At 40.2% G+C, this 25,129-nt stretch overlaps 1 protein-coding gene across 4 annotated transcripts in view; it reads left to right on the top strand.

Moving 5' to 3' along the window:
• The window catches only part of LOC144495878 (upstream-binding protein 1-like), a 104,298-nt gene that overhangs the window by 31,083 nt on the left and 48,086 nt on the right, over window positions 1-25,129 (top strand). For 2 of the 4 annotated variants that reach the window (XR_013498350.1, XM_078216565.1), the window contains exons 3-8: window positions 3,781-3,857; window positions 4,603-4,708; window positions 13,344-13,450; window positions 13,829-13,981; window positions 15,068-15,178; window positions 20,115-20,222. Coding sequence is in view for 3 of the 4 variants with exons in the window: in XM_078216565.1 (XP_078072691.1) it covers window positions 3,781-3,857; window positions 4,603-4,708; window positions 13,344-13,450; window positions 13,829-13,981; window positions 15,068-15,178; window positions 20,115-20,222 (662 nt within the window). In the remaining variant the exon portion in view is untranslated. Of the gene's footprint in view, window positions 1-2,781; window positions 2,900-3,780; window positions 3,858-4,602; window positions 4,709-13,343; window positions 13,451-13,828; window positions 13,982-15,067; window positions 15,179-20,114; window positions 20,223-25,129 lie in introns of all 4 variants that reach the window. The other 2 variants (XM_078216567.1, XM_078216566.1) reach the window with 2 other exon arrangements.

Raw genomic sequence — 25,129 nt, 5'->3', positions numbered from 1 at the left:
GCCAATGCACCTAACCATGTCTTTCAGACTAGGGGAGGAAACCGGAGCACCCGGAAGAAATCCATGTAGATACGGGGAGAATGTGCAAACTCCACACAGTGACCCAAGCGGGAATCGAACCCAGATCCCTGGCGCTTTGAGACAGCAGTGCTTGTCACTGTGTGGGTTAGTTGGATTGGCCATAGTAATTTGCGCCTTAGTGTCAGGGGGACTAGCAGGGTAAATAAGTGCAGTTATGGGGATAGGGCCTGCGTGGGATTGTGGTCGGTGCAAACTCAATGGGCCAAATGGCTCCCTTCTGCACTGTAGGGATTCTATGAATTGTTGGCCCTAAACCCAGGTGCCAGGTAGGCAATAAAGCCATTCGGACTCTCACTCTTGGCAGCAGCAGACTGACTGTACTGTAACTAATGACCACACATTGTTAGTAATTCATCTACTTGAATATCCTCCCGTACCATAGTCAGTTTGCTCATCCACCCTGCAGCACTTCTTTTATCTATACATGCTGCAAGGAACTTAAACCTGTTGAACAATTGCAAAGGCTGAAGCCCCTCCACTTCTACCTTCTGGATCCCCAAACCTGCCTCACCTACAGTCACACTGTGCTGTCCTTAACCATTGACCAAATCAGAAGACCCTACCCTAAGAGATGTAATTGCCTCCTGGCACAAAGTGTTCAGGTAACTTCCCCCTCTCTGATGCATCACAGCTTTGTCTCCAGCTCAATGATTGTTGAGCCAAAGCTCTTCAAGCCGCAGCCACTGCAGATGTGTTTGTCCTGGGTCACACTAGCGTCTAGGGGCTCCCATGTTCTGCAATGCAAAACACCAACTACCCTGCCAACTATATTGTGTATTAAATTATTGTTGTTCATTTATAATTAATGAACCCTACTAATCCCAGTGAGCTTTGTTACTGCTAGTAAACCTCACGAATACTAATAAATGCTTACAATTACTAAACTACGGTTTTGAAAGATAAATGAGCAAAATATTCACCAACCAATTATTTATCTTGTTCTGAGGTCACATTTTTTTTTCTCAACACCTGAACTGCTGCCCAACTCCTCTTCTCATACTCTTTAGGCCTTTCTGAAATCTTGTTGCACTCTCTCCCCTTCTCGCGATTTTTAAGCCTCTTTCTGAAGTCTTGCTGTTTCAGCTTCTCTAACCTGAAGTATCGCTAATCTAGCCTCTCGCTGTAGCAGTCTTGCTACTTTAACCCCTCTTTGCCGACATTTCACTGTTTCAACCTCACTCTCTCGAAGTCTCGCTGTTTCAAACTCTGTCGTGAAGTCACGTTGTTTGACTTGCAATCTGCACTTTTAATCAACCAATCTTATTTGACACACTCTGTGCATTCATGTACATGCACAGTAACCCTTATTTAGAGTTTGTTACTGTCTCCCCTACTCTAAGCACCCCTATAAACATACTATTGAAGTGCTGTCTATCTCTCCCAGTAAACTGTGCACTTCGGCAATCCTTTCTGATATCTTCTGGTTCCTACAGTCTAGCAAACCCCCCTTCCCTTCCCCCATTGCACGAGCAAAACACCCCACAAGGAACTCAGTCCCAGCTCTTTATAGGTCAACCTGTCTGGCCTATACAGGTCCCATCTCATCTTTTTTATCCAGTGACATTGAAGGAACAGTGGTACATGTCCAAAATACACTTGGAGGTAGTTATGTTTCCATTATGTTGCTGCTTTTGTCCTTTTTAGTGGTAGATATCAGTGACTGGCAAATAGTTGGTATCTATGCCAGTCATGGTACGTCAGTGGTGAACGGGTTGAATATTGAGTCCAGTGACAGTGTAGCTAATCAAATGTATCGCACTGTTGTCCATCTTGTTGACTATTATTACAGCTTTGATCACTACTTCTAATCACTGCCCTCAAAATTTATCATCCATTTCCTTATCTGTTCGTCTTTGGAGTGCCAGTGATGTATTTTTCTTAACTGTTTAAAACTCTTTCTAAATGAAAATTGAAGACAGTATATCTAAGCATTTGTTTTAACTTTAAAATTGCCTCACTGCATTCGACATTGAAAGTAACGTGTTCAGTTTGTTCCCCTACCAACACACAAATTCATCCCCCTTCATTGGAAAAAAACTTGGGACAAGTGTGCAATCTGTTAAATCACGGTTTTCAGGATTATATTTAGTTTACTATGTGTGTTCCTAAAGCTTTAAATCCTTTCCAAACTACCAAATGACTATTTGTACCAAGAAGGAAAGAGCATTATCTTAAAATTGGAGCCAGGTGATTTGGACGTACTTTACTACAGTTGAAGGGTCGAGGAAATATGTAATTTATCCTGTAAAAGTTTGTGGGTGTTGGATCAGTTAAAATTCCGATTGTTGGGTAAGGGTAATAAAGGATATGGAGCAGTGGTGGATAAATGGAGTTGAGGTACAGATCAGCATGTTCTAACTGAATGATGGGACAAGCTTGAGTCTCTGAATTACCTTCCTATTTTTGTGTTCCGATGCAGAATTTATCCAGTTGGCTGAATATTCTATTTTACTCATAACTTGCAACTGCGCAAATGTTTGGGAAGTTTTTAAATGGTTAGGAAGACAGATTATTTTGTATATAAGTGAGCACAGATAAATATGAAGGCGTGTTTGTATTTGATTAAATAATTTCTCAACTGCATTACTGACAATAATGGAAATAATCAGGTCAGGCAGCATCTGTGGAGAGAGGAAAGTAGGGTTAACAACGAGCTTTCATCAGAACTAAGAATTCCAGGATTTCTGTTTTTTATTTCAGATTTCATGGAATTGTAGAACACAGAACAAGGCCATTTGATCCATTGAGCCTATCTAGCTTGCTTATACAGCCCTGCCATTACTTCTGTTTCAAGCATGAATTCAATTCTCCTTTGAAAGTTAGTATTGAATCTGCTTGTTCCAAACTTCACATCATCAGAACTCACTGTGTAAAAAAAGACACTCTCTTCTCAATGCAGATTTTTAACATCAGTATTTTGTCTTTTCTTTTAATTGTAATGGTTATTGCTTTATAGTTTCTCCACACTGAGTCACCCCTTATTGGTATAGTGTACTTTTGAATAAAACACCGTTGAATTAAAACATGCAAGAAAAAAGTATGTTTTGATATGGGCTCCCCCCAACAAACCTTCTAGTCAATTTGAGTTTTGAACCTAATGTTGGGGTTAATGATAAGCCATGCTGTCCAGATTGCTGGCTGATATGGAAATTGTTGCTGCTGTATGGGAGGATGTTGCTGTCAGCGGAAGTGAGAATAAGCAGGAAACTCAAGGTTGTGGACAGTTTTTTTTTTTAAAAGCCTCAACTACAGCCACATTAACCACATGTGTAAGATACTTGAGGAAGTATCCTCTTTGAGGATTACAATAAGTCAATGTTTTGATCGAACTTTGTGCAGAATAGACTTTAAAACTTTGCAGATTTATGTGCTTTGCCAGAGAGTAAATGATAAATGGACAGAATTATGCAAATTTATAGAACCTTGCAGCACCTCCAAGATTTGATTGTGTATTTCAATATCACTTCAGATGCTTTTTGCTATCTTGATGTTCCTGTGGAATCTGCTATCCTGTTCCAAATATTTTGCTTCATTTGCACTGGTAGATATTTTCAACCAATAAATGAATTTAAATTAAAATACTGTATGGCCATTACCTTGTAATTGCCTCACACTGAACCATCTTACTGGAATTGATCATTACTTGTAGTTGATTTGAACTGAGACTAGTAGCTTAAACTAACTTTTGAACTTCAACAGGTCAATCTTATGAAGTCCGAATGCTAGATAACCGAAAAATAGGAGATTTACCAGAAATAAGTGGAAAAATGGTTAAGGTGGGTCACCTTTTCATCAAATGACAAATGGTTTAGTCAATGACTCAGTGTAAATCAATGACTAAAGCACGTTGATGTATATTTAATTGTAATAATTTGAATATTTTTTCCTTGGTGCATAATGTGAATCTAGATGAAGATAAGACTGACTTAGTTAATTCCCACTAAAGCAGCTGTAAGAAAGTCCCAGAGAGTTCGTTTAGATATTGTGCCAAGTGCTCTGTTTGCCACAATTGGTGTATTTCAGAACTATTTATTGAGTGGGTTTGAGAAAATCTGTAGGGGATCTCAATAAGTAAGATTAGGAATTCGAGAGTCAGGCAAATAGATTTGAAAATATTAGAGAGGCATACTATGTCTGAGTGTAGCTTGCAACAGAAGAGCTATAACAGAAGGTGGGTGCAAATGGCCACAGCTCCTGTACTTCAGAATTAATTTGCATAATGAGCCATGTACAGATGTATTGCTGGCAAGGATTGCATCCTCCTCCCTCCTGTTGTAACACTCCTGTTGCTACCTTTGCTGAAAAAAGTTAACTTTCTAACTAAGGATTGAACTTGAGACAGATTTGTATCATCTTAAGCAGCAGGAAAAGAAAATTACGTTTAAAGTCACCAGAGTAGATCTTAAAAAGATTTGGGTACAATTTCCACTACCTAACAATACAGTCAAGTTTGGCAAAAGTTCCATTATTCATTTCCCTTTTATGTAGAAAATAATTCTTCTTGTACCATTTTAATCCTAGAGTATCGTGCGAGTTGTATTCCATGACCGTAGACTCCAATACACCGAGCATCAGCAACTGGAAGGTTGGAAATGGAACCGACCAGGAGACAGACTCCTTGATTTAGGTACGTTTTCTGCCTTGCTTCTGTCATGTTTCCCATTCTCAAAGTCGGGTACTATAGGGAGCGATTCCTTAGCCCCGCTTGTGCAGGTGCAAATCCTGTTATGGCCAGAAACACTCATGAGAGGGGCAGTAACAGAATTTTCATAGAATCATAGAATCCTACAGTGCAGAGAGGCCATTCGGCCCATCGAGTCTGCACCAACCACAATCCCACCCCAGGCCCTATCCCCATATCCCTACATATTTACCCCCTAATCCCTCTAACCTATGCATCCCGGGATACTAAGGGGCAATTTAGAATGGCCAATCAACCTAGCCCGCCCATCTTTGGACTGTGGGAGGAAACCGGAGCACCCGGAGGAAACCCACGCAGACACAGGGAGAATGTGCAAACTCCACACAGACAGTGACTCGAGCCAGGAATTTACATTGGGAGATCTCGTTTTGAGATTCGTCCTGCCTCCAAAAATGGAGACCAGACGCAAGGCAACACCTCATCTACGATCATCCTCAATACCGATGCTCTGCAAGTCCGTATCCTTAACCCTTGCTCTACTCCTTATACACCTTTGACTGTATGGCCAAATTCCCCTCCAACTCAATTTTCAGTTTGCTGATAACACCACCATTGTGGGTTGGGTTTCAAATAATGACAAGACACAGTACAGGAAAGAGATAGAGAATCTGGTGAACTGATGCGACGACAATAATCTCTCCCTCCAATGTCACCAAAATGAAGGAGATAGTCATCAACTTCAGGAATCGTAGTGGAGAGCATGCCCCTGTCTACATAAATGAGGATGAAATAGAAATGGTTAAGAGCTTCAACCTTTTGGGTGTCCTGACCACCACCAACCTGTCCTGGTCCCTCCATGCGGACGCTATAGTTAAGAAAGCCCACCAACACCTCTACTTTCTCAGAAGACTAAGGAAATTTAGCATGTCTGCTACAACTCTCACCAGCTTCCACAGATGCACCATAGAAAGCATTCTTTCTGGTTGTATCACAGCTTTGTATGGCTCCTGTTCTGTCCAAGACTGCAAGAAACTACAAAGGGTCGTGAATTAAGCCCTGTCCATTACCTAAACCAGCTTCCCATCCATTGACACGGTCTGCACTTCCTGTTGCCTCGGAAAAGTAGCCAGCATAATCAAGGGCCCCACGCACTCCAGACATGCTATCTTCCACTTCCTTCCATCGGGAGAAAGATACAAAAGTCTGAGATCACATACCAACCGACTCAAAAACAGTTTCTTCCTGCTGCCATCAACATTTTGAATGGACTTACCTCGCATTAAGTTGATCTTTCTCCACACCCTAGCTATGATTGTAACACTGCATTCTGCGCGCTCTCCTTTCCTTCCCTATGTACAGTATGCTTTGTCTATAATGCAAGAAACAATGCTTTTCACTGTATGTTAATACATGGGGCAATAATCAAATCAAAGGACCACACTGGTGGGGTGACACTGCCAACAGCAGGGCCTGAAGGGGGCAATGCCTACAGGCCAGCCTATAGTGGTTGTTCGCACATTGGGGGGTGCCTGACAATGCTGGCGATGAGGGAGTGGGCCTTGCAGATTAATCCCGGATCTGACTTGCTGGTGTCTTTAGCCCCCCCCCCCACCCCCCCCAACCCCCATTCACAATGCAAATCACCTCCCCCTCCAAAAAATGACTAAGTGTGGAGGATTGCAATTGGGATTGTGCTGATCGTCCCGGCGGGAATTGTGCCGCGTTTCCTGTCGGAGATGACGCTTAGTCATTTTTTGGGGGAATTGCATCCTTAAGTATTTGCAAGGTACAGTAAAACAATAAATAAGGTTGGTCAGTTTCAGGCGCAAGTTGACACCTGGAACTATGTTATGCTGGTAATAATGGATACCTGCCTCGAAGGGGCGAATTGGGAATTTGATATTTTGAGCTACAAGATAGTCAGGAAATGTAGCAAAGAATCAAAGTTAGGGTCTGGTGTTAGTGTTGATCGAATAAGCTAATGAGAATCAGAGACAGCCTATTTGGTTAGAATTAAGGAACACCAGAGAAGCTGTAAATCTGCTGTGTATATGTAATCTATTGTATGTATATTATGGACCACCAAATAATTGAAAGGAGATAGAGGAGCTTATTAGGCTAGAAAGATGCAAGAATCGCAGAGTCGTGATACTCAGGGATTTTAGTTATCCTAATGTAGACTGAGATTGCAACAATGTAAATGGTAAAGAGGGTGAGGAATTCCTGAAATGTGTATGAGTGTTTCAAATGAGATCGGTCTGTTTCCAGACCAACCAAGAAAAGATGCAGTCCTGGATCTACTTCTCGGTGATTAAGTGAGGCAAGTGGAGCATGATTCAGTGGGGTAGCATTTAGGAAACAGAGATCATTTAACTGAATTTAGGATTATTTAATTTATGGAAAAGGACAAGGTGCACTGGAAACTACTTAACTAGAAGAGAACTAGTGTCAGTGAGTTGAAAAGGGTTCGCATTTGGATTGGGAACAATAATTGAACAATGAGAGGCCTTCAAAGTGGAGATGATTTGGCTACAGAGTACAGAAAGGACCCCAAAATTCTGAGAACAGTTTCTATATTAAAGTTAGGAAAAGGCAGGGCCAGAAGCAGAAGGTTGAAACAGTTGAGACTTGGAAAGTGTTGAAGAAGTCAGTTTGGAAAATAAATCTCTCAAGTAATAAAATCTTGTGGGAAACCTTGTTGACAATGGTGAGACCATAAGATCCTGCTGGCGGGAACATAAAATCCCGCTGCCAGGGAATGGCGCACCACCTCCCTCCGCCAGGAAACACACCGTGGAGGGGGAGGAAAATCCTGCCCAAGATATAACTTCGATTGAATTCTGAAAATTACTAAAACTCCAGGAAGACTTGCCAAAATGAGCAGACACATGACAGATCAAATTTAGTGCAGAGAACAACAGTGATACATTTTGTAAGAAGAATGAGAAAGTGGAAAATTAAATAATATAATTTTAAATGGGGTGCAGGGAAGTTATGCTAAAGGTTTGTAAAACATTGGTTAGATCTCAGTTGGAAAATTATATTCAATTCTGGCCTGAATTCGAGGAGGACGTCAAGATCTTGGCGAGGGTGTAGAGGCACTTTACTAAAATGATACCTCACATAGGGACTTAGAGTTGCTCCCTTAGACGGAGCAAGATGAAAGGAGATTTGATAAGAGGCATTCAAATCATAGAACATAGAACAGTCCAGCACAGAACAGGCCCTTCGGCCCACGATGTTGTGCTGAGCTTTATCTGAAACCAAGATCAAGCTATCCCACTCCCTATCATCCTGGTGTGCTCCATGTGCCTATCCAATAACCGCTTAAATGTTCCTAAAGTGTCTGACTCCACTATCACTGCAAGGCAGTCCATTCCACATCCCAACCACTCTCTGCGTAAAGAACCTACCTCTGCTATCCTTCCTATATCTCTCACCATGAACCCTATAGTTATGCCCCCTTGTAATAGCTCCATCCACCCGAGGAAATAGTCCTTGAACGTTCACTCTATCTATCCCCTTCATCATTTTATAAACCTCTATTAAGTCTCCCCTCAGCCTCCTCCGCTCCAGAGAGAACAGCCCTAGCTCCCTCAACCTTTCCTCATAAGACCTACCCTCCAAACCAGGCAGCATCCTGGTAAATCTCCTCTGCACTCTCTCCAATGCTTCCACATTCTTATAGTGAAGTGACCAGAACTGCACACAATATTCCAAATGTGGCCTCACCAAGGTCCTGTACAGTTGCAGCATAACCCCACGGCTCTTAAACTCCAACCCCCTGTTAATAAAAGCTAACACACTATAGGCCTTCTTCATGGCTCTATCCACTTGAGTGGCAACCTTATGAGATCTGTGGATATGGACCCCAAGATCTCTCTGTTCCTCCACAGTCTTCAGAACCCTACCTTTGACCCTGTAATCCACAGGGTCAAGGCTGGATTTTGCTAGTCAGTGCAGACGGTTGGTAACCAGTGCGCACAAATTTAAAGCAATTGACAAAAAATGAAGTGACATGATTTTTCTTGGTTATTAAAAGTTGCTGTGATCTGGGTGTACTACCCGATGGGGACAACATTTGAAAAAAAAACAGGCTTTTAAGGAAAGAACAGGAGAGTGGTATTATTTGGAGAGCTCTAACAAACAGCCGGAAAGGACACGATGCACAATAAGTCAAATTATACCCTTCTGTTTTGTATCACTCTGTGATTCCATGCTGAAAGTGGAAGGATTTTTCTGCTCTTTGCCCCAACCTTGAGACCAAACAAGTTCCTGCTTCAGTGAAAAGCTGTTGCTTCAGAAGAGCAGCCCCTTTTTCATGGCAGTAGTATTTTCTAAAGCAGTCCTACTGGATGTAGGTCGATATTAAATCATGGAGTTCTGTGCTTCGTTTGAAAAATTGTAAATGGAATTAAAGTGTGTATTTAAAGAGCAAAATCACCATGATTACAAGACCTTGGCAACACCTAGAAGTTGGTGCTATTCTGAAATAATCTGCATGACCAGAATCACTTGGCTGAAATATTAGCATGGATTTTGAGGTCAGTGGTGAATAAATAGTGCCAGATGTTCATTCCACTTGTATTTGTTCTTTCTATTGGCTTATGCACATGAATTTGCAGTGTGTAGAAATAGAAAAAAAGTGTGGTTCATTGTAGAGGATCTGGGGGCATGACATCAAAGGCCAAGTAACAGTATACCTGCTCAACCAACAATCTTCACTGAGACAGGGCTGAAATTCTGTTTGCCCATTTTGAGTTCAGGCAGCACAATTTGTGATCTGCCCCATGCTCGATCCTTTGAGTGGACAGCATTCACACTTGGTACTCCCATCACATTTGCCTGATTTTAGAGCAGAACTGGCTGCTGACATCCTCTTTGTGCTGCTGGCAGGGTTTCTAACGTGTGCTCAGATCATGCAGGCAGCCAGTGATCTGTTCTCAAGGGAGGCCATCCCTTGTAAAGGCAGACTGCACTGAAAAATATTGCTGAAATTTAAAAGATGTAAAATCAAATACTAGGGCAGAGAAGGAGTTGTTGGGTAGATGACATTGATGGCATTAACTTCGGAGGTGGCAGGAGGTGAGAGAGTGGTTGTGCAAAGGGTCAGGAAGTTATCGAGGACCACCTTCAGAAGGGTGTGGGATCAAATGGTCAGGGAAGTTAATTGCTAAAGTCTACATTAGCATTAGGACCTGCCAGTACTGTCTTGAAAGGCTTAATAACCTCAAGTGATGGTGAAGGTCAACAGTGCATTATCACATCACATCTCTTCCCTATCAGGCTGCTCAATGCACCACTCACCTCGCAGGACTCCCTGGCACTCAGGACATTATCTAACATCTAGATTAGTGGTTCCTAACCTTTTCAGCACATTGCACACCTCAATGAGACAAAAAGATTCTACAGCACACTTGCCCCTGTTTGACCTCTTTAAATGGTTTTCCTTGTACGAATGCACCTAAGTCTCTTTTGAACATTAACATTTACATCGGACCTTTTTTTAAAAAAAAAATTGATTTTCTATTCTTGCGACCAAAGTGAATAACTTCATACTTCCCCACATTATACTCCATCAGCCATCTTGTTGCACACTCACTTAGCCTGCCTGTATCTCTTTGCAGCCTGTATCCGCCTCGCAACTTGCTTTTCCACCTCGCTTTATATCAGCAATAAACTTAGATACATTACTCTGTCTCCTCTTTTAAGTCATTAATATAAATAGTAAATAGCTGAGGCCCTAGCAGTGATCCATGTGACACTTCACTGGCCACAGCCTGCCAACTTGAAAATGCCCCTTTTATGTCAGCATTCAAATGGTTATTGGATAAACATATGGATGATATTGGAATAGTGTAGGTTAGAGGGGCTTTAGATTGGTTCCACTGGTCGGCGCAACATTGAGGGCCGAAGGGCCTGTACTGCGCTGTAATGTTCTATGTCTGCTTCCTGTCCATTAACCAATCTGCTATCCATGGCAACATATTACCCCCAACTCCATGAGTCCGTGTCTTATCTATTTCGTGTGGCACCTTATTGGATTACATTTAGAAATCTAGGTGCACTATACTTGCTGATTTCCAAATATCTACTATACCAGTTGCCTCTTCAAAAAAACTCTAATAAATTTGTCAAACATGATTTTGTTTTGTAAACCCATGTTGATTTGTTTTAATCAAACTATGCTTTTCTAAGTGGATTGTTAATATTTCCTTAATAGATTTCAGCAATTTCCCAACAACTGATGTTAGACTAACTGGCCTGTAGTTCCTGGAAAAGCTGTATTATATGTACCAACTTCCATTCTGATGGGCCCGTTCTCAAATCTAGGGAATTATGGAAAATCATAGCCAGCACATCCACTATAGTGCAGCAATCTATTTTAGAATCTGGTTAATCAGGCGATCTGGTCCCAGGGATTTGTAGGAGTTTAGTCCCTTAAGTTTCTTCAATATTTTTCTTTTGCTGAAGGAAGAGGTCATCAACAGTGATATCAAGTGGCACTTGCTCGGCAATAACTTGCTCATTGACGCTCAATTTGGGTTCCACAAGGGCCACTGAGCTGACCTAATTCCAAACATGGACAAAAGAGCTGAACTCCAGAGATGATGTGAGAGTGACTGCTCCTGACATCATAACAGTATTTGACAGAATGTGACATTAAGGAGTGCTAGCAAAACTAGGTGTTGGAGGTTGATCATCTCAGGCTCAGGACATTGATGCAGAAGTTCTTCAGAGTAGTGTCCTAGGCCCAATTAGTTTCTTCCCTCCATTAGGTCAGTGTGCAATCATCAGCAAAATGTTCAGCACCATTTGCAACTCGGACACTGAAGCAGCAAGACCTGAACAACATTAGGATTGGGCTGAAAGTGGCAAGTAGCGTTCATGTCATATGTGTGCCAGGCAATGACCATCTCGAACAAGAGAGAATCCAACCATCTCCCCATGACATTAAAAGGCATTACCATTGCTGAATCCCCGCTCCACCCTGCTGGAAGTCTCCAAAAACTGAGCCTAAACCTGGATGAGGGAGAGCAGAATAACAATCAGCAGCAGAAGGTCTCACTAAGTGATGCTTATCCAAGCTCAGCAACTGCAATATTCAGGTTGGGGTGGGAATGCTGGTGGGGGAAAGAAGCAGCAGAAGGAAGGAAAGACACAGGCCCACAAGATGGAGAAATGGTGGGACATCCACCTGAACGAATTCTACTGTTTGGCTCTCAAATTTTTTTAAGACACTGACTCCTTGGTCTATAGAGACACTCAGGGACTATTGATTTTGACCCTCTGTGCATTGTGGAGTGGGCGTACAGCCACATTCGGAAATAGAGATGTTTGGAAGATTTTCTGCACCAAACACAGGCAGTGGTTCAAACAATAGATAATCTCAGGGGAGTTGTGGCTATCTGGTGAATCGATGGTTGTGCTGTTAACTGCACTGCTGCTGATGAATTTTGTTGTAACACTCTTTGCTTTTCTTTTTTGTATTTTACTTAAAATGATTGTAAAATTTAACTTAATTCAGCTTGTGGCTGTGACAGGCTTTGGCTTACTAAATCAGTAATAATAAAAGGTTTGTAGCAAGCTGTGAAGGTTTGGATAAATATTTGAAGAGAAAGTGTTTTACAGGACAATGGGGAAGTGGTAGGCAGGAGCGACGGCTAATTTGATAGCTCTCTGAATTAACACGGTTAGTGAGTTAACCACTTCTAAAGTGATGTGTGTCTTTAATATAGCTAGGGTGCTTCTGTGCCAAGAGTTTACAATCTACGTCTCATTAAAACATGAATGATCAAGCGATGCATTAGCTTGGGAACAGAATAATTGAAATATTAAACCATTTGTTACCTGATGGTTAATTTGGTGCTATAGGATTCTGAAGGCAATTGGGGATGGGCAATAAAAAAAAATGCTGGCCTAGCCAACGATGCCCATGTCTTGCGAAAGAACTTTTTAAACATGTGTGCATTCCCCTTCTTGGAAGTCTGTATCCTGACGCATTTGCCAGCACCCACATTCCACAGAAGTATTGAGGGAAAAGAAACATGAAATTGGCAGAACAAAACCAAAGAATGCTGGAGAGTGTTCATTTTTTAAATTAAATTAATTTTTAAAGAGGTTGTGGATATGAGACTCATTTCCCGATAAGTTGCCTTGTATCAAGTAGGTGGAATTTTCATTTTGGAATGGGGCTGTAAGATATTTATTTATACTAAAGTAAATCCTAGTTAAAAGATTTAGATAAATCTTAAATAAGCTTAGCACAAATACAGAAGGTAATACTGTGGCTTTTTAAGTACAAAAGAATTTGGCAAGTTTCCAGAAGGCTGAGTGCATTGATCAAACTGCAGGATGTAATAGTGAGCTATATTGACTGGGAAGGTCCAATCCAAGAGTTATGTTTTATGTCTTGTTACCAGCATTTACACATCATAGACTATTGTCTCATATTAGCTCTGATCATTTGGAAAAAGAGTAGAGAGCTGGATGGTGTAGTTTGTATCGTGTTGAATAGCTAAATACTCATTGGTTATTTTGACTTTGCTTTTATTAAGTTCCTGTATTGCAGGTGTGACAGATTTATATATATATATATATATCTTTTTTTAAACTACAGATATTCCAATGTCTGTTGGAATAATTGACCCCAGGACTAATCCAGCACAACTGAATACTATTGAATTTCTATGGGACCCAGCAAAACGCACCGCTGCTTTTATTCAGGTTGGTAGAGATACTGTGTTCTTTGCTAAAGTAGAGGTGTTACTTAGTGTAAATAATGATATAACAGCTAATCGGGCGACAGAATAATCTATTGAGGTGCCTGTGGGTATAATTGGAAATGGCTATCTGAAGTTAGAAGTGCAAGTTCTATAGGTTTGAACATGGGTTTATGTATACAGTGAACAAAATACTTCTGCCTGGCTTTGAAAGCCTAGAGAATTGTCGATTTTGAAACAGAATCATAATATGTATACTGTTAATTGTTTTATTGGATCTATTGAAAAGTCGAGAAATTCTTTTGAGCAATTTGTTGCAGTTTAACTATTTTTAACATATTCAATTTTAATCTCAGGAACTACACATTTATTTTTCTTGCAGGTACATTGCATTAGCACAGAATTTACTCCCAGAAAACATGGGGGTGAGAAGGGGGTTCCATTCAGGATTCAGATAGATACATTCAAGCAAAATGAAACCGGAGAGTATACAGACCATCTTCATTCAGCCAGCTGCCAAATTAAAGTTTTCAAGGTACTGTGTGACACATTTTTGTTTAGTGACACTTCCGCACTGCATCTTGGAAGATATTACAGCTGGTGATTTAATATTCTGACAAGCCTCTATGGATAGTGAGTATACTTACCAAATGGTGCTAGTTGAAAAATAAACGTTTGTAAACCTGGAGCACCCAGAATTGTGAAGCATTCGTACCACTACTTGAAACTTACACCAAGAAATGAAATTTTATGTTTTTCATTTTAATGAATTCCCACTTAGTCTTAGCACACCTGCTATGAAAACCTACCTTGTCTTTAAAGTACTCACCAGCAGTCAGTTTCATGCATTTGGTTTTGATCAGGTCGTCTTTCGAATCTTGGTTTTTGAGGGTCCTGCCTGTATATTTTGAAATGGAAGCTTAGTGAAGTGTAAACCCTTCAGTGCCCAATAATTCATTTTTATTTTGTTTCTTTTCGTCTTTATAATGCGACATTTGCACAAATAATCTTCTCCAATATAGGACTCTGTCCCTAATGACCTTCAGTTCTGTGCTAAAGGTTTGTGTAAATTGGAACCTTCCATATTGTTGTGTAGCCTTTCATGTAGGACTGTCATTTAGTTGATCCAATGATGTGTAACTTTTCAATAATTGGGCAATTTTCCATTTTCTTCTGTCCACCGAAAGTTTTGAGAGTAATTTAATGGGCACTGGTACATTGGCACTCTCCTAAACTTTTGATGGGTAAGTCCAGAGTGAATTTTGGTAGGCTGTTCAATTGTGAAGTGGGGTTCATCGCAGCTAAGAAACATTCTGTTCTTTGATGTGTTATGGATCAATCACTTGAAAACAAAAGGCAAATCCTGACTGCTTTATTTTCCTTCCTAGAACCTGGGTCAGTTGTTGTGACCCCATCACCACTTCAGTTGAGATCAGTTAATTCAACACAAACTAGTGTTTATGTTTGGACCAATTTTGTACCACTATGCATTGTCCTGCCATATTTGCTCACTGGGCAATCTAGAGCGTAAACTTCGGTTTTAATGCATTCTATTTGCAGTAGTTCTCTACCGCAAAATTTTGAGTTACAGGATTTCAGTCTTCCTCTCTTGTTTTTCTAGCCCAAAGGTGCAGACAGAAAACAGAAAACTGATCGAGAGAAAATGGAGAAGCGAACAGCTCAAGAAAAAGAAAAGTATCAACCATCATATGAAACAACTATCTTAACTGAGGTAAAATACAGGAAAGTATAGGTTAAAGGGAAAAAACAGTAAGAATGCAGGTAGCATAGCAGCAGTTTTCCTTAAATCTCAAATACACTGGAAAATGAGTCTATATTACAGGACAATCCGATTTGGATGGATCCCACAGTTATTGTCTTTCATGCAAGCTGACAGGTTTTCTAAAAATGCAGTGTAGTTCCAATGTTGTTTTTTGTTTTACTTCACTTTCTTCATTTCCTATTTTTTTTTTCCAATTCTGTAAATGTTCTTTTCTCCTGTTCCCTTGTTTCACTGGATGCAACAAATCCGATCCTGGAATAGGAACGTATTTGGTTAAAGTAGGGAGGAAGTAAAAGCTGGAAAGCCATTCAAATCAGCATTGTCCACTGATCATATGCAATTTATCAACAACAAAAACGTAAAATGCTGGAAAATCTCAGTAGGTCTGACAGCATGCGTGGAGAGAACAGAGCTAACACTTCAAGTCTGGACGATTCTGACGAAGAGTCATCCAGACTTGAAACATTAGCTCCGTTCTCTCTCCACTGATGCTGTCAGACTTGCTGAGATTTTCCATCATTTTCTGTTTTTGTTTCAGATTCCAGCGTCTGCATTCATTTGCTTTTATCTATATGAAATTTACCCTTTTGTGAACTGTCCTGGAGGATAAGATCTTCCAATTTTTTGAAACAATTGTGCAAAATTACAAATCTTTGAATTCCACCCCCCTCCCCAACTTTCTTCATAATATAGCCCAGCAATATTTTGTGTAAGATCATTGTGCTACATAGAAATAGTTGATTATTTTTATCTGGCAGCTAGATGTTTTTCTATTCAATTTCTAAACATTTATTGGGATAATTTTGTGTCAACATTTAAAATGTGTTTAAAAACTCCAAAGCTGGAGTTTTTCTCCGGAATTTTGTACCACATTAACTGTTGTTGCAACATTCTTATCGTTTTCCTCCATCTCAGTGCATGCCTTAGTGCATCTACTATTTTTGTTTCAGCATTTTAAATATCTAAGTCATATCACTTCTCAATTGTTTTGTCATCTTATTTTCTGAGAGCCATTTTTCAGTCATGTTCCACCCTCTTTAGCAGGTGGGAATCAATAGAGTACAAATCCTTGACCACTGACAACCAGTTGTACCTTGCCCAAGTGGCTGTTCTTCAGACATTAATCTAGATAATGCCTCTTGTCTGGACCCCGCTATCTCAGAGGCCATTACTACTGCATCTGATCCTGTACAAGTTGTACTTTCCAACAGATATTCATAATACAATGAAATTCACCCTTCCTGCCAGCCTACAACCACTGAGGCTTCAAATGTTACCTAGGACCGCCATTTCTAACCCATTCCAAATCAAACAAGGTGGGCATTTTTTTTAAAAAAGTGCATTGTGCATGAAGTAGGTCCATTCATATGTTTGCACATTAAAAGAAATTGAAAACTGAATTGACACACTGGGTCAGGTTATATGATGCAACACAGACTCAATTTGACTTTGGATTTTATCTATATAGCATAGTACTGTGCTGGGCTTGAGTCTTTTAATCCATATAATTGTCCATGTAGTTCGTTCTTGAATTCTTTCAGTACACTTTTTTTTGCAAGCTGAGTTTCCCATTTCTGTGATGTGCTATATTTGATTTGTTACTGTTGGGTTGCACAGGAATAAAATAATTTGCTTTGACTCACAGATAAATGTCCTGAGTTGCAACCTACTGCTTGGTTAACCATGGTGATAAGAACTTCATGTTGACAGGAATACTTGAATGTTCAGTCAATAAAGGCACTCTTCTTCTATACCTGCTAAATGTACCTTCATTAATTGTGTACTTTTATTTTCTGTTCTAACATCTATTTTTGTACATTTATATGGACATTAAAAACCATTCACTGTAGCTTTGACAGCTGCTTAATTGGCCCAAATATTTCTGAATGCTGTTAATCTCCCCTATGTGTCATTAGTGCATTTTGTAATTGTACTAAATTATAGTCTTCTGACATGTTTATGATATCTTTATTGTGGAGCCCCATTTTGAAAAAAATACTTAAAACTCAATTACCATGTTTTTGGATCATGAGTGAATATTTTTAACAAATTTCATCCATTGATTTCCCTTTCACTTGTACTCATCACCAATTATTATTTTCACTTGACCATTTGATTTAAGATATTCCTACATTTCCTATTTTTGTCACATTCACTGTAATTATGCCATTTTTAAACTTTATTTTTCTTATTTTAGATCTATTATTTGCAGTGCAACTAGCCTTGAAAATGCTGTGTAATAAAAGGCTGGCTCCTCTGTGTTTTGGAATAGGAAAGTCAGGCTTGTGATAATTAAAAGTACTTGTGACAGTTCATTGTACTAAAAGATGGCTGACCTGCATTGCTACAAATATGCATCAATTCTCTTTCTGTGACTGCATCTAAAATCCATTAGTTTCAACAGGGCACACAACTGCTGCAGAGGGTTTGGAAGGAATTTGTCCTGTAATGTTGATAACAGCGGACAGGAAGATGCAATATGTCTTTCCAGAACTGAAAAAACCTTGGTTCATTTTTCTGCTCATTTGTAAAGAAGTTCCTGAAATACACTGAAGTCTATTTTCTTCATTTTACCAGTCATTGTCTTTGGATTTAGAGGGATGTCTAGTTTATCGAAGCTACTGGAGAGGGAGAAGCTGTTGAAATTTCTGAGCACAAAATAACTTGTGTACACCCAGGTCATGAGTGACTTTACTGTGCATGCAATTTGACATACTGGAAATGGCTTAAAAAGGATGACTTGACTTCTTGATCGATAATTTGATTAAATGCTTACATTTGGGTTAAGATAGTAGTTAAAGGTTCCAGTAGGTGAAGACAGGCGTTCCAGTGGTTGTTAGTATAATGTAAAGTTAGAGAGAATTCTTATTGTTTTATCCTTAGATTAGTTGCAAATTGGTTTGTTGTTAGTAGTATTGAATTTTCATGTTGAATTTAGAGAAAAAATCTGATTATTATGCTATTATAATTGTTTCAAGATTATTCAAAATGAAGTATCTTGTAAAAATGTGATTTTAAATCTAAGGATTCTGAAACTTGGAGAATATTCTAGCTTCCATTTCTAATTTGCAGGAGTCCACTATTGGTTTCAAGGTTCTAAAGTATTACTAATGTTCTCTCTACTTGTGACTTAACCTACTTTGAAAAGGTATATTCTAGTAACTTTAATGTTGGTTGCCTAGTGGATGTTTATTTGGAATCATTGTTACTCTGAAGAAGCAAGTAAATGAACACCACAATGATGGGTGCATAAAAGAAATAGCTACTAGGCTTCCAACATGTTTAACCATAGAAATCATAGAAACCCTACAGTGCAGAAAGAGGCCATTCGGCCCATCGAGTGCACAGACCACAATCCCACCCTGGCCCTACCCCCATATCCCTATATATTTACCTTCTAATCCCTCGAACCTACACATCTCAGTACACTAGGGGGCAATTTTAGCATAGCCAATCAACCTAACCCGCACATCTTTGGACTGTGGGAGGAAACCAGAGCACCTGGAGGAAACCCACGCAGACACGAGGAGAATGTGCAAACTTCACACACACCTTGACCCAAGCTGGGAATCGAACCCAGGTCCCTGGAGCTGTAAAGCAGCAGTGCTAACCACTGTGCTACCGTGCCGCCCATTGTAGAACAAGTTGCAGAATTTGTGCATTTGATGTCCAACACCTTTTATGAAAGCCTTTGAGGATTTGGCTGTAATACGTTGGCATCCACACTTTTACATTTTTGATGCTAACTTGCAGTCATATTAATATTTTTACTGTGTTCCATACACATTTAGCCAAATGGTGAAAAGTACACTGCAGAAACTATAATGTCGAAAAGAAGTGGAAATGCCCATTCTGTTGAGTCACTGGGTAACTCAGGAGTCAACACCACTTGAACTCTATACTAGAGAATTGTTTGTTTGAGCCTTTGAACTCTGGCCTAGACCTTGATGCATTGAAACCTGTTGATTTAGTTGGGCCTGTGGATGGACTGGATGGAAAAGAAGTGCTTTTAGGAAAAAAAAAATCCTAACACTTTACACATCCCAGTTCAACTGTGCCTGCATTTGGGCTGCACATCACGTATGAACAGCCAATCAAAACATTACAAGGCTTGGACTTTTCCCTACTTGGCCAGATGATTTGTGGTGGAGAATGGTCTGGAAGGTGAGAAAATATTTTGAAGAGTTTAAAACTAACAAACTCTAGTGGAGACTATTCTAATTCAAACTTAGAACAATTTAATAATGGTGGTGTGTCTTGACTTTAGTATAAAGGATAGATCTTTCCTGGAAGTCAACAAAGATGCACTGAACTCCATCAGTGGGACATGCGGGAGAAAATATGCTTTTCAACACTGATTTGTGAAGTTATTCTATGATCTTGGTAATTCAAAATATTCTTAATGCTGGCAAAAAAGATTTTGAACTATATTTGAACAAAGTGAGCAATGTAGCTCAAAATGAACTTGGCTATACCTAAAATGTTTCTAATGGTTTTAGAACCCAGACATCAAATATTTTAAATTCAAAATCTAAATTGGACATGCACTGAAGTGAATGCTTGGGATGTTCAGATTTTTTGTTTTCAGGTATTTTTATGTTGCACTATGCCAAAATCAAACCAGATGCAAAAAAAGCATATCTTCTATTGATGCTAGACTTCTGAGTCAGTTATATCTGAGTTAAGGGAGAATGGCTAAATATTTATTTAGGTGATGGCATCTAAAGAGTAAATTGAAGGTCCTAATGGATTGTCTTTTCTGCATTAAATTTGAATTTCTAGAAAAAATGGTTGATGTTAAAGAAATGCTTACACTGCTAGGTGTTGTGCTCATGATTTCATGATCTACTGTATAAATTGATCCTAGTCTTTGGTGTCTGTCCAGATGAGGCTTGAGCCTATTATTGAAGATGCACTTGAACATGAGCAGAAAAAGTCCACCAAGCGGACTTTGCCAGCAGACTGCGGTGATTCTCTGGCAAAGCGAGGCAGTGTAAGGACTTCTGCTTACCTTTTCGTTGTACAAGACCGCTTGTGCAAGAATACGATCAAAGTGTTAGATATAGGATTAGCTCTTACATACATTTAACACTCACCATGAAAGGACTTCAGTTTGGAATTTTTTGCAAAACTTACAACACTTTCAGGCTTCAACCCTCCTAAATCTAACACTTGATACAGAAGCTCTTAATTCCTCAAAGGCCACAAAAATGTATCTCTCTAGGACATTGAATCTAAGTCATTTTAAGTTTCATATTTTACATACTCAAACTGACAGGCACAAAAGCAGTTTGAGATGGATTGTTCAAGGTGAAAGTAGTGATGCAAGGTTTCAAATATATTCATGAATTGTTTAATATAGTGCAAATGTTTTGCTGGAAAAATAACTAACACTATAATCTGAGATTCATATATTAGTGTGTGTATATATATATTATATATATATTACATAAAATATATATATAATATACACGCACACATGGGTTTTTGTGGCCTAAAGCAGTGAGAAATTTTGCATAACGAATGGATAGCAGACTAATTCAAGTTTGTATTTCATTGTGAAGACTGTTCTACTTGGGCTATGTCTTTTCCTTTTGCTTTTGAATTTTGTTCCTTTGTCAACTTGCTTTTTTCCCCTCTCACCTTTCAAATGCTGTCAGCTGCACTGTTGCACTGTTAATCTTTTCTACCTTGGACTAAAAAGTCCCTTGAGCAGAGCTGTGTAGTTTTCTTTTCATATGCATTTTTGGAAGGATGTTCTTTAATTTATTGCGTGTGTGTGTAACTTGTTCAGTGCTGTCTTTTCATAAAGAATTCCAAACTCCCTAGAATGAAATTCCAGGTTTGAAGCAACTGTATTTAACATGCAAAGCACTACTCTAATATCTTGTCCTGAGCAATAACTAATTTTTGTTTTGCCTGCGTTATTTTAAACATAAAGGAAATTAAGGTTCAGGGTGGTGGGTATGATGGCAACTTGATGGTTTTGGTACTGGACTAGCATCCAGGTCATGGGTTCAAATTCCAACATAGGTAATTGTGAAACTGAACTCAACTAAGCTGGCGCCAAAAAAATGACCATGGAAGCCGCTGGCTAACCATTAAATCCAGTTTGTTCAGGGAAGGAATCTTTCCTGCACATGACTGGTTTCAAACTGTGGTCAAGTCTTGATGTTCTCCAGGTAACTAGGAATGGGTACTGTCTAGGTTTCAAGAACAAATAATAAATACAAGTTTTCACTTAACTTCCTGTCATTACTGATTTCCAAGAGGTAGCTTTTTAAAGCCTAGGAACACGTTTCTAGCTTATCTTGGCTAACATGCCTGGGAACCCAAACAATGTATACTTAAGTTGAGAGCGATTTCATTAGTGAGAACTTTATAGGATATAATGGATTTTCAAAACTTGGAACAGGACTTCAAGAATAGCTGTTTAAAGGGGGATATGCTTGGACAGAAGAAAATAATAACTTTCCTTAAATAACTTGCCCTTTTTTTGGAACTTGATTTTTCCTTTCAACTTGCAGAACTTTGAAGGCTCTGGTCCTGCAAGTTGGCTTCACAAAACTGAAGGATCACTTCAGAGCTCCCCAGGTCCAGGAAGTGCTAGACCAGCATTTGCTGATGCAGGGTGTCTAATTATGTTAGTAAGATTTGACTACTCACCCTTCGATGTTTTTGCCCACAAATTTGCCGAAAGTGAAAGCTGATGGCACCATGAGGAAAAGAGCACACATGTGCCCTGTCCACATGCCCCATAATAGGGTATCTCCTTAAACAGTGAGATTTACGGATTTTGAAATAAACCAGGAAGGACTGAAAGTAAGTGTGAATTTGAAGGGCTGAATTCACTCCAAATCAGGTACAAAAAGGAAAAATAAAGCAAGAGAAAAAAAATTGGAGTTAGGTTGAGGGGACATGGTGGAAGAGAGACTAAGAAAACTTGACATTTTTAAAATCGCCCTGAAAAATACAAACCTGAAAGAATGCAATTACACTCTTGTAATACTTTAATTTTTAGTGTCGGAGGGATTGATTGGCAGTCATTCACACTTTTCACATAAGAACATAAGAAATAGGAGCAGGAGTAGGCCATCTAGCCCCTCGAGCCTGCCCCGCCATTCAATAAGATCATGGCTGATCTGACGTGGATCAGTACCACTTACCCGCCTGATCCCCATAACCCTTAATTCTCTTACCGATCAGGAATCCATCCATCCGCGCTTTAAACATATTCAGCGAGGTAGCCTCCACCACCTCAGTGGGCAGAGAATTCCAGAGATTCACCACCCTCTGGGAGAAGAAGTTCCTCCTCAACTCTGTCTTAAACCGACCCCCCTTTATTTTGAGGCTGTGTCCTCTAGTTTTAACTTCCTTACTAAGTGGAAAGAATCTCTCCGCCTCCACCCTATCCAGCCCCCGCATTATCTTATAAGTCTCCATAAGATCCCCCCTCATCCTTCTAAACTCCAACGAGTACAAACCCAATCTCCTCAGCCTCTCCTCATAATCCAAACCCCTCATCTCCGGTATCAACCTGGTGAACCTTCTCTGCACTCCCTCCAATGCCAATATATCCTTCCTCATATAAGGGGACCAATACTGCACACAGTATTCCAGCTGCGGCCTCACCAATGCCCTGTACAGGTGCATCAAGACATCCCTGCTTTTATATTCTATCCCCCTCGCAATATAGGCCAACATCCCATTTGCCTTCTTGATCACCTGTTGTACCTGCAGACTGGGCTTTTGCGTCTCATGCACAAGGACCCCCAGGTCCCTTTGCACGGTAGCATGTTTTAATTTGTTTCCATTGAGATAGTAATCCCATTTGTTATTATTTCCTCCAAAGTGTATAACCTCGCATTTCTCAACGTTATACTCCATTTGCCATATCCTCGCCCACTCACTCAGCCTGTCCAAATCTCTCTGCAGATCTTCTCCGTCCTCCACACGATTCACTTTTCCACTTATCTTTGTGTCGTCTGCAAACTTCGTTACCCTACACTCCGTCCCCTCCTCCAGATCATCTATATAAATGGTAAACAGTTGCGGCCCGAGTACCGATCCCTGCGGCACGCCACTAGTTACCTTCCTCCAACCGGAAAAACACCCATTTATTCCGACTCTTTGCTTCCTGTCGGATAGCCAGTCCCCAATCCACTTTAACACACTACCCCCAACTCCGTGTGCCCTAATCTTCTTCAGCAGCCTTTTATGGGGCACCTTATCAAACGCCTTTTGGAAATCCAAAAACACCGCATCCACCGGTTCTCCTCCATCAACCGCCCTAGTCACATCTTCATAAAAATCCAACATGTTCGTCAAGCACGACTTTCCCCTCATGAATCCATGCTGCGTCTGATTGATCGAACCATTTCTATCCAGATGCCCTGCTATCTCCTCTTTAATAATGGATTCCAGCATTTTCCCTACTACAGACGTTAAGCTGACCGGCCTATAGTTACCCGCCTTTTGTCTCCTTCCTTTTTTAAACAGCGGCGTAACATTAGCCGTTTTCCAATCAACCGGCACTACCCCAGAATGCAACGAGTTTTGATAAATAATCACTAACGCATCCACTATTACCTCTGACATTTCTTTCAATACCCTGGGATGCATTCCATCCGGACCCGGGGACTTGTCCACCTTCAGTCCCATTAGTCTACCCAGCACTGCCTCTCTGGTAACATTAATCGTATTAAGTATTTCTCCTGCTGCCAACCCTCTATCGTTAATATTTGGCAAACTATTTGTGTCCTCCACCGTGAAGACCGACACAAAAAACTTATTTAAAGACTCAGCCATATCCTCATTTCCCACTATTAACTCCCCCTTCTCGTCCTCCAGGGGTCCAACATTCACTCTAGCCACTCTATTCCGTTTTATATATTTATAAAAACTTTTACTATCATTTTTTATATTAATTGCTAGCCTAGCTTCATAGTCTATCCTTCCTTTCTTTATCGCTTTCTTAGTCTCTCTTTGTTGTTTCTTAAATTTTTCCCAATCACTTGTTTCTCCACTATTTTTGGCCACTCTGTACGCAGCTGTTTTTATTTTAATACTCTCCTTTATTTCCTTCGTTATCCACGGCTGGTTCTCCCTTTTCTTACAATCCTTGTTTTTTGCTGGAATATATTTTTGCTGAGAACTGAAAAGGATCTCCTTAAAAATCCTCCACTGTTCCTCAGCTATCCTACCTGCCAGCCTGCTCTCCCAGTCTACCTTAGCCAATTCATCCCTCATCCTATCATATTTCCCTCTGTTCAAACAGAGGACACTGGTTTGAGACCAAACTTTCTCCTCTTCCATCTGAATCAGAAATTCGACCATATTGTGGTCACTAGACCCAAGAGGGTCCTTCACAATAAGATCCTTAATTCTACCTACCTCGTTACACAATACCAGATCCAAAATAGCTCGTTCCCTCGTCGGTTCCGTAACATGCTGTTCAAGGAAACTATCCCGGCAGCATTCTAAGAACTCTTCCTCCATTCCACCCTTACCGACTTGAGTCTGCCAGTCAATGTGCATGTTGAAGTCCCCCATGATTATTGCCGTTCCGTTTTTACACGCATCCCTTATCTGCTTGTTTATAGCCCTCCCTACCTCAACATTATTATTTGGGGGCCTATATACCACACCTACTAGTGTCTTTCTCCCTCTACTATTCCTCATCTCTACCCATAATGATTCCACGTTTTGTTCCTCAGAGCCTATGTCATCCCTCAGTACTACCCTGATATTATCTCTTATTAATAGCGCGACCCCACCACCTTTTCCTTCCTGTCTATTCTTCCTAAACGCCTGTTACCCCTGGATATTCATCTCCCAGTCCTGGTCACCTTTCAGCCACGTTTCTGTAATGGCCACTAGATTGTACCCACATCTTTGAAA

The sequence above is a fragment of the Mustelus asterias genome, chromosome 7, assembly GCF_964213995.1.
Source record: "Mustelus asterias chromosome 7, sMusAst1.hap1.1, whole genome shotgun sequence".
NCBI classification, from domain to species: Eukaryota; Metazoa; Chordata; class Chondrichthyes; order Carcharhiniformes; family Triakidae; genus Mustelus; species Mustelus asterias.
The sequence above is the reverse complement of the archived record's forward strand: the minus strand, read 5'-3'. Positions and strand labels throughout refer to the sequence as shown.